This window comes from Lates calcarifer, linkage group LG5, assembly GCF_001640805.2.
Source record: "Lates calcarifer isolate ASB-BC8 linkage group LG5, TLL_Latcal_v3, whole genome shotgun sequence".
NCBI lineage: Eukaryota > Metazoa > Chordata > Actinopteri > Centropomidae > Lates > Lates calcarifer.
The window spans coordinates 11,473,932-11,487,524 of record NC_066837.1 but is presented as its reverse complement, the minus strand read 5'-3'; the positions used below and the strand labels follow the sequence as shown (position 1 = coordinate 11,487,524).

General features: G+C 40.0%; 1 protein-coding gene across 7 annotated transcripts in view; it reads left to right on the top strand.

The window, feature by feature from the left end:
• sh3gl2a (SH3 domain containing GRB2 like 2a, endophilin A1) overlaps positions 1-10,909 on the top strand; it is a 50,720-nt gene extending 39,811 nt beyond the window's left edge. For 2 of the 7 annotated variants that reach the window (XM_051070580.1, XM_051070578.1), the window contains exons 2-9: positions 2,599-2,667; positions 3,725-3,797; positions 4,254-4,397; positions 4,721-4,854; positions 4,941-5,099; positions 5,276-5,379; positions 5,562-5,677; positions 8,250-10,909. In XM_051070580.1, coding sequence (XP_050926537.1) covers positions 2,659-2,667; positions 3,725-3,797; positions 4,254-4,397; positions 4,721-4,854; positions 4,941-5,099; positions 5,276-5,379; positions 5,562-5,677; positions 8,250-8,446 — 936 coding nt within the window. In that variant the 5' untranslated portion in view covers positions 2,599-2,658 and the 3' untranslated portion in view covers positions 8,447-10,909. Of the gene's footprint in view, positions 1-2,598; positions 2,668-3,724; positions 3,798-4,253; positions 4,398-4,720; positions 4,855-4,940; positions 5,100-5,275; positions 5,380-5,561; positions 5,678-6,536; positions 7,041-7,176; positions 8,128-8,249 lie in introns of those variants that run through there. The other 5 variants (XM_051070584.1, XM_051070583.1, XM_051070582.1 and 2 more) reach the window with 5 other exon arrangements.
• Positions 10,910-13,593: the final 2,684 nt, after the last annotated feature.

Here is a 13,593-nt window from a genome sequence, read left to right as displayed (position 1 = left end):
ATTGTGGATGTGGGCCACTCACACACAAGGAAGATATGGTTGAATTTAGAGCTGTGAAGACTGTCTGCATCAGCCAGGACCAGCTCTCTGTTCCTGACACAGTAGTCTTCAAAATTCAAAGTACAGCTGGTTTTCTCTTTGGAAATCCTAAGCACCAGCACATGCAAACAAAAACAGTCAGCCTCAGTTATGAGTATTTGTTGCTTCTCTTTGCCGTATGTGATCATACACTGAATATCTTTAGAGGGTTTAGAGTGTTGTTCAGGTAAAATGAACAGATTGATGACTCTGGGCTTTCACAGACCAAACGATTAATCAATTATTGTAGAAGATAATTGTCAGATCAATCGATAATGAGAAATAATTGTTGTGTCCCTAATTTGTACAAATTATACGGTACAAAAAGAGCCATTTAAACCCTCAGATTAATCAGTGTTTGCCTGCACATCCTGCAGGTGCATGTTACTGTACACAGACTGCTAATTTAGATTATTGGCACCTTTTTAATTCTAGTTCAAGCCTCATGTCAACCTTCGTGTCAGTTCATGTTTAAGATTAATCTAAATAAACCTGCTGTCATCCTCACATGTATATGGCCTAAAAGCATAAAAGCAATTGTTCTGTTTTGTCTCAGTGATGTTGAAGCTGTTTTTTTAGAGTAAATGCCAGTTTCTATCTGAACAAAGAGGCCTGTACCATCTGTTATACTGTGTGTACATGTGAAACCAGGTAGTAGTTCCATGTAACTGCACTCATTATGTATCCCAGGTGTAAAACAGTACAGTGTGTGATTAGATGGCCTGGATGAACAGCAGAAGTGTCACTGTACAGTACGTGACTCCCATGCAGTCACCAGCCGTGGACTCAGTCTATATACATTAGGTTATGTTTTTTTTACATCCGTCCGCTTCTCCCTGTGAACGGCTCAGATCATCATCGTCTCCCAGGTGGTGACGAAGCTTCTGGGACGTTTGTATCCTCGTTAGTCTTTGATCGTCAGCTCTGACAGGAGGGAGAGAAAGAGAAAAAAAAGGACACGACACAGGAGAAAAGTAGAGAGAGGGAGAAAAAAAACAGCAAGTTACAGACGTATACCTGATAAGCAGGGCGCTGGCAGACACCTGTCTCCATGGCAACAAGCTCAGGGAGGATTTGAAGAAATTGTAGTGATGTGTAGGTGAAGCTAATGACAGGAAACGTGGCTCGCTGCCAGACTTCCACCGTATGTGTGGTGTTTTGCGTGGCTGTCAGAATATAGAGCCATTTCACAGCTGGGATCAGGAGACACTTTGCTACGATGAGTCATAGAGCACCAATCCTCAGAAAGTCTTACACTGCATAAACTGCTGTCACAGGCTTAGTCTTCTAAACCCTGCTGCTCTCTCTGTCACAGATCACCCCTCTGTGTTTCACCCCTGGAAAAATCACATCACAATTTTACTCACTTTATTCAAACTACTCTTAGAATCACTCATTCCTTCCCCTACTACAACAGCGACTCACCATAACTGTACCATCTACTCATCCTGTCCAAGAAGAACGTGTACAGTGTGATTTTTCTGTCCGTTACTCGAGGAAAAGCTTCATCCCCTGACCTTAGCTTTCACGGTTTCTTTAGTCACGCACTGTGATGTTCCCTGAAAGCTTTTTTTTTTTTTTTTTTTGCCTCCCTCAGTCGTTCCTCTGAGGGCCGGCTCTGGCCTCGTTGTGTCAGGATGCTGCCCCCCCCCAACCCACCAGGCGTCTGGTTACATCACAGAGCCGGAGCTGGATGGTGGGCAGGGCTGGAAATATGATCAGCAGACAGGGTGAGAGGGGACGGGAGCCCAGAGGAGTTATTCCTGTGTGTATGTCCGTGCACATGGATCTGTGCCATGTCTGCAGCTATAAGAGCCAACGCTTGCAGCTTGTTGCTGCCCATACTTCATCTCTTCCTCTGTGTCCGATGGTTTATCGTCCTCTCTGCTGCTGCGTTTGTCTCCAGCAGTGTTAGTGAACAGTGACTCTCGGGCTAAAAAAGCTGAGAGCTGTTGCTGTACAAAATGTTCAGGTGTCAAAAGAGACACGTGTCTCCTGTTAGTAACACAATAATGACTATTTATTCCGTTAAAGATCATTATCACTGATACACTCCTGATGTTGATATCTGTGAGAGAGCAGGTTGTGACCAGGTCATGTCACAGATATAGTATATACTGGTTCACACTTCACAACCACTCTCTTATTGTAACATACATGTTACTTGATTGTACTGTATTTCAACTGTATTTTTTTTCATCTTATTGATTTATCAGCCAAACAAATAAGTACCAAGCATATTGTAGACATCTCCATTTTGTCTTTTACAAAAACAGACTGAGAGGAATCTTAGAAATGTTGATGTGAGGAATCTTTTGTTTGTTGTATCTGTCGCCAATCAGCCTTTTTTCAGCAGCTGAGGTAATTTTTTGGGTCATTTCAATAATGAAATTAATTTACTGAGAACTGTTGAACTGGATTTACAACATGTAATATTTACAGCAGCTGCAGCTCAGTTTTGCCGAGCTGATTGAAACTAAAAACTTTAACATGTTTTATTTCATCTTGTTTGTTCTGCAGAAAGTGAGTGAGAAAGTCGGAGGAGCAGAAGGAACGAAGCTCGATGAGGACTTCACTGAGATGGAAAAGGCAAGTCTTTTTTCAGTTTTATTAGTTTTTATTTATTATTAGACAATCCATCAGAAATATTGTGAGATCCCAGCAGATCTGTGCAGGAACATCCTGAAGTATTACACTGACCATCACTGCTGTCATGTCTGAAAACTGCTATTGAGGTCTACCAGTGTTATTGAACCCATTCAGAGAAGTTATTTGACAGTTTTAGTTCATTTATCCAGACTTTTAATGACTCTGGTATCTAACAGACATGTTACTGTCTGAAAACATCCAAACCCTGAATAACATGCTGCCTGTTCTCTTCCATATATGAGCAGTAATAACTACATGTATGTGCATGTGAGAGCAGCATCACCGTATGTTAACACGAGATCACTTGAGTCTTTATTTAGTGGTTGTAATGTGGTGTACAAAGTCAGGCTGCTGGAAGCTGCTGAGCCTCATCATCCAAACCAGAACACAGACATGATGCTGGCTCTCAGCTCTCTGTGTCTTTCTCTCACCATCAGAACAAAGCCAACAATTTTTTAATCTTTTTTTTTTTAATCTGATCACTAGTTTAAAGATCCATCAACTGTTTTGTTGCTGTTACAATCCTCTCATCCTCTCCCACAGTCTGTGAGACATCACCTATTTCTGTTAGCTATCCAGCTTCTTTTTGTTGACTGTTATTTCTGTGTCCTTCCATGTGTTATGATGCCTCTGGTTTATCCATACGTCCCATTCTAATGAATGAGGTATCTCAGTGACAGGTTGAGGGAATTTCTTGAAATTTGGCAAAAATGTTCACTTGGACTCAAGGATGAATCGATTGAATTTTGGAGGTCAAAGGTCAAGGTTGCCATGACCACACAAAACATGTTTTGGCTGCAAAAAATATCTGAGTATCATTAATATTTATAAATGACCGTGTGTCTTTGGTCCAGAAGCTCAGGCTGTTAGAGGCCTGCTGGGAGGTTCTGAGGATGCAAGTTCAATCCTTATCAGGCGTGAAGTGAATTTTGAAATCCAAGACCCCAGTGCAAACAACTGTGAGGTGGTAATTGTATTTCTAATTTGTGGTTTACAGAGGGTGGACATCACGGCTCGGGCAGTGCTGGACATCATGACCAAGACCACTGAGTATCTGCAGCCAAACCCAGGTGACATAAACCAGAGCTCTGTGCATGATCCCAGAATGTGAATGTGGTGGTTTTATTTAGTATTTTTTATCTCTTCAAGACCCCCTTTTTGCTTTTTATTTTGTTAATGTGTGTTGAATTTTATCTCTATCCTTTGATGTTATTTATCTGACTAATAACAGTTTATCCTGGAGCCTTATCGGTCTTTAAAATCGCTGCATTTTCCATTATAGTAAAATGTGAATTTTCTCTCACAATTTCTGCTTCAAGAGGCCATGTAATCACTGTAAGACCTGGTTATAGAGAATGAAACTCACCACCTTCCTCTCATGAAATAACCTCCAAATTAACTGCAAACAACAAATTACAGTCAGGCATTTTAACAAGGTTCACTTTGGTGCCTCTGGCATTTTGTTGTCTTGACTACAAATGTAAGACACGGTCAAACACTGAGCCCAGAGGTGTTTGTCTTGACAGCCACCAGAGCCAAGATGAGCATGATGAACTCCATGTCACGTATCCGGGGCCAGGAGAAGGGACCGGGCTACACACAGACCGAGGCCATCCTGGGAGAGTCCATGCAGAGGTTTGGCAGGGAGCTCGGAGAGGAGTCCAACTTTGGTGAGCTGCAGCACATTAAAGCTTCTCACAAAAAAACAACTTTTTATATCAGCTTCACAAGAACAAAGTGGCATAATTTTATTCCCTCAAGGACGCAGTAACAGTGTTATGAAAAATGCATGAGCCTATTTTTCAGACAAGACACCCAAAGTTTCCTTTGTTATTCACAAGTGAAGGCAATAAAATGTTGTTTAAAGAGAAAAAAAACCCTGTCTTTAGAATCTGCTGTAGAATCTAATGAGACTGTTACTCTGCTGAAGAACAACCTTTTCTGAAATGTATGTTGTACATGTGTTTTACTGTCTACATGTCTTTGTTTTCAGGCCTTGCTCTGATTGATGCTGGTGAAGCCATGCGTGAGTTAGCAGAGGTGAAGGATGCTCTGGACATGGAGGTCAAGCAGAACTTCATTGATCCACTGCAGAACCTCCATGAAAAAGACCTCAGGGAGATTCAGGTATGAGTCCAGACAACAGGGAACAGGAAAAACTAATAATCTAAGTCTCTGTAGATTCAGATTTACTGTTGGACCTTGTTTTGCAGCATCACCTGAAGAAAATGGAGGGTCGTCGTCTGGACTTTGATTATAAGAAGAAACGTCAGGGCAAAGTGACAGACGACGAGATCAAACAAGCACTTGAGAAGTTTGACGACTCCAAGGAGATCGCTGAGCAGAGCATGTTCAACCTGCTGGAGAGTGATGTAAGTATTAATCTGTCTCTACATCCATCCTGTCCATCCTGTTCCCATGAATGCACTATTTCAGGGACACCTTGATGAAATTTCATCATAATGTTCTGCAAAACACTTTTCTGTCCATTATTCAACGAGAGCTGTTGGTCTGTAGTATATTCTGTGCTTCCTCTGTGTGTAAACAGATTGAACAGGTGAGCCAGCTCTCTGCGTTGGTCCACGCTCAGGTGGAGTACCACAGCCGGGCTGCTGAGATCCTCACACAGCTCTCCAGTAAGATCGATGAACGGTCAGTACTTTTCTCCTCCACTGGGTCTTTTTGTTTAAACATGTGTCCTTGGATGTACTTCTGTAGGATTTCAGTCATGTTTGAACTGATATTTACCAACTATGACCAAAGGAAAAGAATGTGTTTAATGTTGATCTCCTACTGTTTGTGTATTGATGAATTCTGTGTGCTCCACTCTGCAGGATAAGGGACACTGCTAACAAACCAAGGAAAGACTTTGTTCCTAAACCACGTACATCTCTGGACTTCTCTATCAGTGAGAACCACAATGGAGGGATCCACAGTGCTCGTTCTCCAGGTGAGACGCAGAATATAAACCTCACTGTTCAAAAACCTGTCCAGAAAATAGTCCTGGTTCTGTATACGCTCTTTGGTCTCTAATTCAGGTTGTAAAGACAGAACAGTGGAATTTGTAGTAAAGGACAGTTTCTGGACTCGTTTCTACTAATTCGTGTTTTTCTTTCCTTCAACAACCCTCTCTGTGTTTTTCATTTTTTGCCATAAATTCTCAAATAGAAGCCGATACTGATGCTGGTCGATACGGCCAAAGAAAAAACAGACACTTTAGAATGCATTGTATGGTAATGTTAGAGTAAATTATACATTTTCACTTTCACTTTTTCTTGATATCAAGCTACTGAAACACAACATTTACTGCATATGTTTCACAATAGTAGAGAAGCAGTGTAGCCAATAATTAAAGCGAGACACAGCCACAGCACACAACGAAGAAATTAAAAAATTCTATAGGATGTTGCTACCTCACCTCAGGTCCCCACAACCCTTAAGGGTCAGCAGTATAGATAATGGATGGATGATGTTACTTCACCTGAGAGGTACATTATTAAAACTTCCACCAACACCATATTTGCTATTTTCCGAAACTTCTGACTCTGAGCTGCCCTCTAGTGGAAGGAAGTATAAGTTAGCCCTAACCTCTCTCAGATAAAAGCATGGTGTTTTCCTGATCAAAGGAGAAGATATTTAAGAATTTATGGTACATTTATTGTGTGTGCTAATTTTATCTTTCTTTTCCCAGCTCTTTTCCCAACATTTCAGTTCTTACCTGTACTGAACAGAATATCCACCAATCCAGAACCAATAAATACAACTCTGCACTTTTCTCTTTCTCTTATGATTTTTGTTTATTCTTGTAGGGGCGAGGTCTCCAGGTGAGCCAGGTCAAACTTGTGTCAATATGTGTCTGTATGGTCATCACTTAATTTCTTCAGCAACGTCTCATCATTTCCATTTTAAACTTAAACCCACTTCTGCCGTTTCCTTTCCCCCTCCCTCGTGTTGGTTCGTGTTTCCTCTTTGCAGCAAGGTCTCCAGGTGAGACAAAGTGAATCCCAGAGAGATACAACAATATCTCTTCCATCACTTCATCTTTCTTTCTTTTTTTGTCCATCTCTCTTTCTGTTTGTCTCTTTGTTATAAGAAAAGTGCTGAAAATGATTCAAACAGCAGAAAAACAAGTGCCGTCTGCTCACTGTTTAAAGAACTGTCAATGACAATCTCACCAGCGGACGAGCATTTGTTGTTTCTGTTTTGTTCTCTTGTCAATCTTCTGATCAGTCTTATCCTCCTGTTTCTTTGTCCGTCTGCCTCTCAGCCTTTCTTTCAATCTGTTGTCCGACTTGTGTTTCCTCTTGATTTTTTTTTTTTTTTTTGTCTATTGACTTCTTTATTGCTGCGCCGACTGTACTTATCCATCATTTCATCATTTATCTCTGGAAAAATATTATTGCTAAAAGTCTCCTTTTTCACCTGTGTTTTCTCCTTTCCCCTTTGCAGCAAGATCTCCAGGTGAGCAAGAGTGACTTAGGAAGAGATGTAAACTCTCTCTATCACTCTTATTTTTATCTTTCTTTAAATGGACTTTTGTGGAAAAGGTTTTTTGTTTGTTTGTTTGAAGAGCAGCTCTTCTGCTGTTCTGCTTCTGTCTAACCCCTGGTTTCTCTTTTGTTTAAAATCTAATTTCTCATCTTTCTCTTAATGGTAAAGGAATAGTCTGATATTGAGGGAAATTCACTTTTTCACTTGGACTTGGATAAGAAGACTGATACCATTTTAATGTTTGGGTACTTAATATGAAGCTACAGCCAGTTAGCTTAGCATAAATACCAGAAGCGCTGTGACAAGGCTAGCTTGGCTCTGCCCAAAGGCAACATAATCTGCCTACCAGCAGCTCTAAAACACACTTGTTCATTATTTTTATGCAGTAATTTGTTGGACTATTTCTTGCCCTGGAGCAATAACTTCCTGGAGTCTCTTGGTGCCTGAAACCATCCCCATCAAATACTGAATTTGAACAGATCAAACAGTCATCAGTGAGAAAAATACCATTTGAGCAGACTTCCCATTGTGCTGCTTGTCCTGACTTTTCCTGTGTGGTTTCTTCTTTGTCTCATTGTTGAGTCCTAAGCTGTAATGGACTCATTGCTGCCCCCTGTGGCCAAAGGACAGAAACCACCAACTAGTACTTTGAAAACAGTCTCTGACAGTGACACAAAGATGAAAGATGCTTGACAGGAATTGTTTTCACACAGTATTTTTGGGAACAGACTAGCCAGAACTATGTATGCAATGGTTTCATGCGTATTTCCCTAATACTGAACTATTCCTTTAAGCTCTGTCTGCCAGATTATAATTTTGCACTGATGGTCATGTTTTGTGTCTCTCTTTTGCTTCGTCTCCTCCTCTCTGCTTCCTCCTCTTCTTTCCCTCTTTCAGCCAGGTCTCCAGGTGAGCCTTTCACAAGCTTTTGTTGTGATCATTATGCTTCTCATTTATATGCAGCATCATATCTCCTCTTCCAGCCTCTCTTCTAACTCTCCTTTTCTCTCCAACGTTTCTCTTTTCTCCAGCACCCATGGACCAGCCCTGCTGTCGTGCACTGTACGATTTCGACCCTGAGAACGAAGGTGAGCTAGGCTTCAAGGAAGGCGACATCATCACCCTGACCAATAAGATCGATGAAAACTGGTATGAGGGGATGCTGCACGGCAACTCCGGCTTCTTCCCCATCAATTACGTGGATATCCTGGTGCCGCTTCCCCACTAGGACATCACGACTACCAGCTGTGTCTGCAACAGTGGCAAAACAAATCCTGGCCTCCAGTTTTTCCCCACCGGTATTCCCAGTAACCTTTTCCTTAACATTCCTACTAACCACCTGCGCTCCGCTTTTAAGGAGTCAAAACGGCAACAACACAATAACAAAGAAAGATGTGAATTAGATTGGAAATGATTTAAAGCAAGTGCGATGAGGAAAAATTAGCATTGATGTCGTTGCTTCCCCTTATCCCAGGAGGTACCTTCAGGCTTCCACAGTCATTTTATCCATTTTCTGTCCCGGCTTTTGTCTCGGTTTCAGTTGGCTGTCAGTCCGTCATGAGTTTATCAGAACAGCTTTGCAAATTCACATTTTCTCTCATTCACTGTATTATGTGGAAACAGTAGATAGAAGCTTTTCTCTCACATACTAGGAAAAAAAAAATTGGTCCACGTGCTTCATGTTTGTTAGAGACTCTAGGTCAAGCATGGTTTCAAGTGTTAAACGTTTTATCTTATAGAAAAAAATATGTTGAGCTGATTTTGTTTTGAAATATTCCTCTGTTTTTAACGGTAGTCGTCTCTTGGCATGCCTGGGCCGTTTCCACGTCCCTGTCATGCTCTAAAACTTCTGTCCAAAGGATGTCCTCACATTTTAACTCTTCAGACTTTTAGACAGATCCATCTAGTCGATAACTTACGACCAAGACTACTCATTGTATTTTTATGTTTTTTTACATATATCAACATGTGTGCATGATTGGTCATATGTGATTTAGATACCAAAGTTCCTGACAAAAACCTGAGTCAACACTGACAGCAAGGTGTCAGTAAACCTGTCAGGGTGAAGCCTGTAATCTCTAGTTCTTTGGTATTTTAATCAGAGGGGGGAGGGGGGTGGAACTGTATTCTTAAGTATGTGACATTACATATCTGAGCCAGTGATTAGTGAAGTGATGACATGATTTGCAAAAACACAAGTTGTAAAGTTTAAACTGTCTGAAGTGATGTAAGAAAACTATGGTGCATAAGTTTCAATCCTCCAACGTGTATTTTATCAGCAACTTGTGTGAAAAATGGTCGATGTATTGTGATTATAATAACTTATAGGATTTAACTGCTCACTGGAGCAGGTGTTTCTCTCTGGTGGAGCTGAAGGTGTAGCTCTTTCTGCTGCATCCCTATTAGTCCGATTAGTATTCTGTAGCTGTAACTGTCAGCCATTGATTAAGAAAAAAATAGACGTAGCCAACAACAATACTCTTTGAAATACTTTCTAACAAGGACAAAGGAGTGCACAAACGGCTGAGTGGAATGAGAAATCATTTCTTTTTGTCTCAGTGGGAATGTTTTATTCATTGAAATGATGCAACCTACACTAAATGCCCCTATCTCTTCACAATAATACAGACAAACAGCTGCTGGGTTTCCCTCTCCATGTCATGTCAGACCTCAGAAAAAGTGTTAGATATTCTACATGATGTTTAATTTTTCCCTGACCAGCTATTTGCATATATGCAGTATTGTGTGGGATTTGTTTCCCTTCTTTAACTGATGTACTGATAATCTGAAAATCAGACCAGCACTCAGTTTTTACATGTTTCAGTGAGGTGCTGCAGTGCACTCGTTTCTCCTGAGGTTTTATTCTCTGCAATGTTGACGATGTATTAACCCTTCTACAAAAATAACCTGTGCAGCAGTTAACACTGTTTTTTCACCCATCTCGTAGTAATGTTGTGCGTGTATTTTAGGGGGAGGGATGCGTATTTGGGTTTGCATACTGTACATGTAATGCACAGGGATGGGGCTGCAGAGGACCTCTGATGCTGAGGTATTTATGATATACTGTCTCTGACAGTGTTCAACATTAAAACAAACATGGATGTCTCTTTAATCAAAGGACCAATTCATTATTCAGTAGAATTACAATAATGATGCAAAATCAACCGATGACCCATATTAACTGTTGGTTTTAGTTTTTTTTTTTTAAGGGAAGCACAACTTTGGCAGGCAGTTTACTTTGTTGGCTGGGTAAGAATAACGGTACAGTTTGAAGAGGTCATGCATTTATTTTTTTTTAAAGGTGATCCAGTTCCTTCCCTCTTTTTCTCTTTCACTGTTTTTTAACAATCGTGTGTATCTTTGCCCTCAATGAGGACTGTACAGCTTTTCTGTGTTTTGTTTTCACCTTGTGTGTATAGTCGCGCATCTACAGTAACGTATCTTATTTTTGTAACTGTGACAAAAGTATACACATACAGTATAGATGTATATATACAGTATATTATCCAGAAGCAATGTGAAAAGGAGGGATTCTCTGTGCTGCACATGATTGTCTTTGGATTGTTTTGTTTTCTGTTTTTTTGTTTTATTTTATTCTTGCACTGGGTTCTAAGACTGTATGCTCAATGTAAAGAAAAACAAATGTGATAAGTCAATGTAATTTATTCAAATAAAGATGGAGAAATGGTTATTGCCCTGACAACTTTTCATTCATACAAACACCCTTTAACTTAAACAGAAAGTATGTCACAGGTAGAAAAACAACACATTTTTCAAAGTTAATTTTGACCTGAACTGAAGATAAAATCGTTTGATATCTTTCTAACCAGCAATTTGACTTCACTACACGTCTCTGATTGTTGTTTTTCATTACATGGAGAAGGCACAGTGGGGACTTGGCTCAGCAAACAGAAGAGGCTTGATGCATTATTTATTTTCCTGGTGGATTCTTTCATGTCCTCTTGCAAGAATCCAAACAAGAAAAAAAAAAATAGGTCAGGTAAGAAAATCTCTTTAGTACCTCCAAGACGACTGAAATGTCTAAATAATCCTGTTAGTGCAGCGTTATCAAAGTCATAACAACAGCTTCAAGCATCTTAAAGGCTCCAGAAGATTCTAAAAGTATGCGTGTGTAAGCTGGGATATACAATGCCAACTTTGTACTACCTGTACAAATAAAGATTTATAGTAGAGCTGTAATAAATCAAGTAAGACAACAAAGTAGCTGAAGCTCTATATTTAAGTATAACTACAGCCATATTGTAAAATGCCTGCTTGGTAACTCAGAGTTTGCAGGTTCAAATCTTAGCAGGGGTAGTAAATTAAATAGTAAATTCCAACAACTAAAGTGAAGATTTAAAAGTGCTCAGAGTGATGAACTAAATGTGAAGTGGACTGGTGGAGCAGCGTGTCAGAGACCATGAGGTGACATGGTGCAGAGTCCAAAGGATCAAGTCCTGTGTGGTGCCAGGACCTGGAGCAACAAGGAACCCCACTGTGATTGTAACTGGGAGCTGTGAAGAATAGAACTGTACTATAATATTAATTAATTGACTGATCAATTAAGAATTTGACTATAAATCTTAAGTAGGTACATATGTAATTAGTACATTCATTAATTGCATAAAATATTAATTGATCAGTTACTCACTTAACAATTACTTAATTATTCAATTATATTGATTGGCCAAAACTAACTACTTAATTTCATAGCTATATTACTTCATTTCTTAATGCTTAAATATATAATTTAATTACTTAATTGCTTGACTGAAATTTTTTATGAATTACTTATTTCCTCTCTATTCTCTCTGCTTAAGTTCATAATCAGTACACAAACTCTGTGTAATGTGTAACACCCCCCTTCCTGTGGATGTGTTTTATGAGCAATCACAGGCGGTTGCTAGGCGGAATAGAATTGTCGTTTTCTGTCGCTGTTGGCTTGTGTGTGTTGTCATTGGCTATGACATCCGGGAGGAGCGCAGAGAGGCGGAGAAACGAAAGTTGGAAACAGATTTAAACCAGCGTTTGAGCCATCACCTTCGGTTTGTCAGTACTGTGAGAAAAGTTAATCGCCAAAGAATCCTGAACGCTGGAACAATCTTTGGAACTGCTTTTTTTTGTCTAACACGAGTGAGGCTGGACGCTGAACACACCTGCGGCGCGAAGGTAAGGCTAAGGAGCGAACTAGCTAGCGGCTAGCGTTAGTATTTGCCTTAGTGTTAGCCTTCTCGTTTAATGACTTTTAATGATTTCCATTTTCAGTCGTTTTTATCGCGTGAGTGTGTTTGTGTTTCCGTGACCGAGGCGTCCCTGACATGGGTTGTGCACCTCCGTCGTGGACAGGTGAAAACACAGTTAAAAGGACTAATTAGGGCCCGAGCAGGAAGCGTGCGAAGGAATTGGAATTGCACGGATTATTACCGTCCGAAATGAATCGCCTTTTTGAGGGCCTACAATTGTTCAGAAACTCACAAAACTTTGCTCATGTGTCAGACCTGATGAAAATTTACCTAATGTAGGGGTCTCGTCCTTTGGTGGTGCAAAATGGCTTTTTAATGACGTTTTAATCTCTGTTGTAATTGTTAACAGTCACTTTACCCACATTCTGCATTTCTTTGTAATTTGTGTTCCATCCTCATTTTAACTATAGCGGTCTATCATGTCGTTGTCATTGTTTTGTGTCTATGGTCATTTTGTATTATTTTGCGTCTGCACATGTCTGCTCTATACCTGTATGTCAGCGTTAGCAACAGCAAATTTCAGGTGCTGCCACATTTTTTTGACGAAAACTCAGTTTTTAATCACAAGGGCGTTAACAGTATACTGACTGAGTTTGAGGTTGATATGATTAAAATGCTAGAAGGAATTTGTTCAATACAATGTCCCCAAATGGTGAAAAAGGAGCAAAATTTGTCAAAGCCAAAGTGGCTTGCTTACTTGTTGGTTTGAGATCATGGCACCAGAAGACATTTTGTACATCTGGGCATGTTGTATGTGGTCTGAATTTCGCACACTTATGACAAACTAAGCTCAATGGCAGATCACTTTTGAATGTTTCGTGGGGGGTCTTAAATACATACATAGACCCCTTAAATACATACATTTTTGAGCAATTGTTGGCCCTCAAAAAGGTGATTCATTTCGGACAATGATGATAATAATAACAACTGGCACCATTCCAGTAGGGCCTTCACACGCTTTCGTGCTCGGGCCCTAATAAGAAAAGTTATTACTTTTCATAATGGGAAAAGTAATCTAATATTAGTGGTAACAGTGAAAGTAATCTGTAATATTAAAGCAATGCAGATATAATAGTAGTCCAAAGTAGAAAGTAAAAATGTCACATTATAGTAAGACTTAATAAATGTCAAA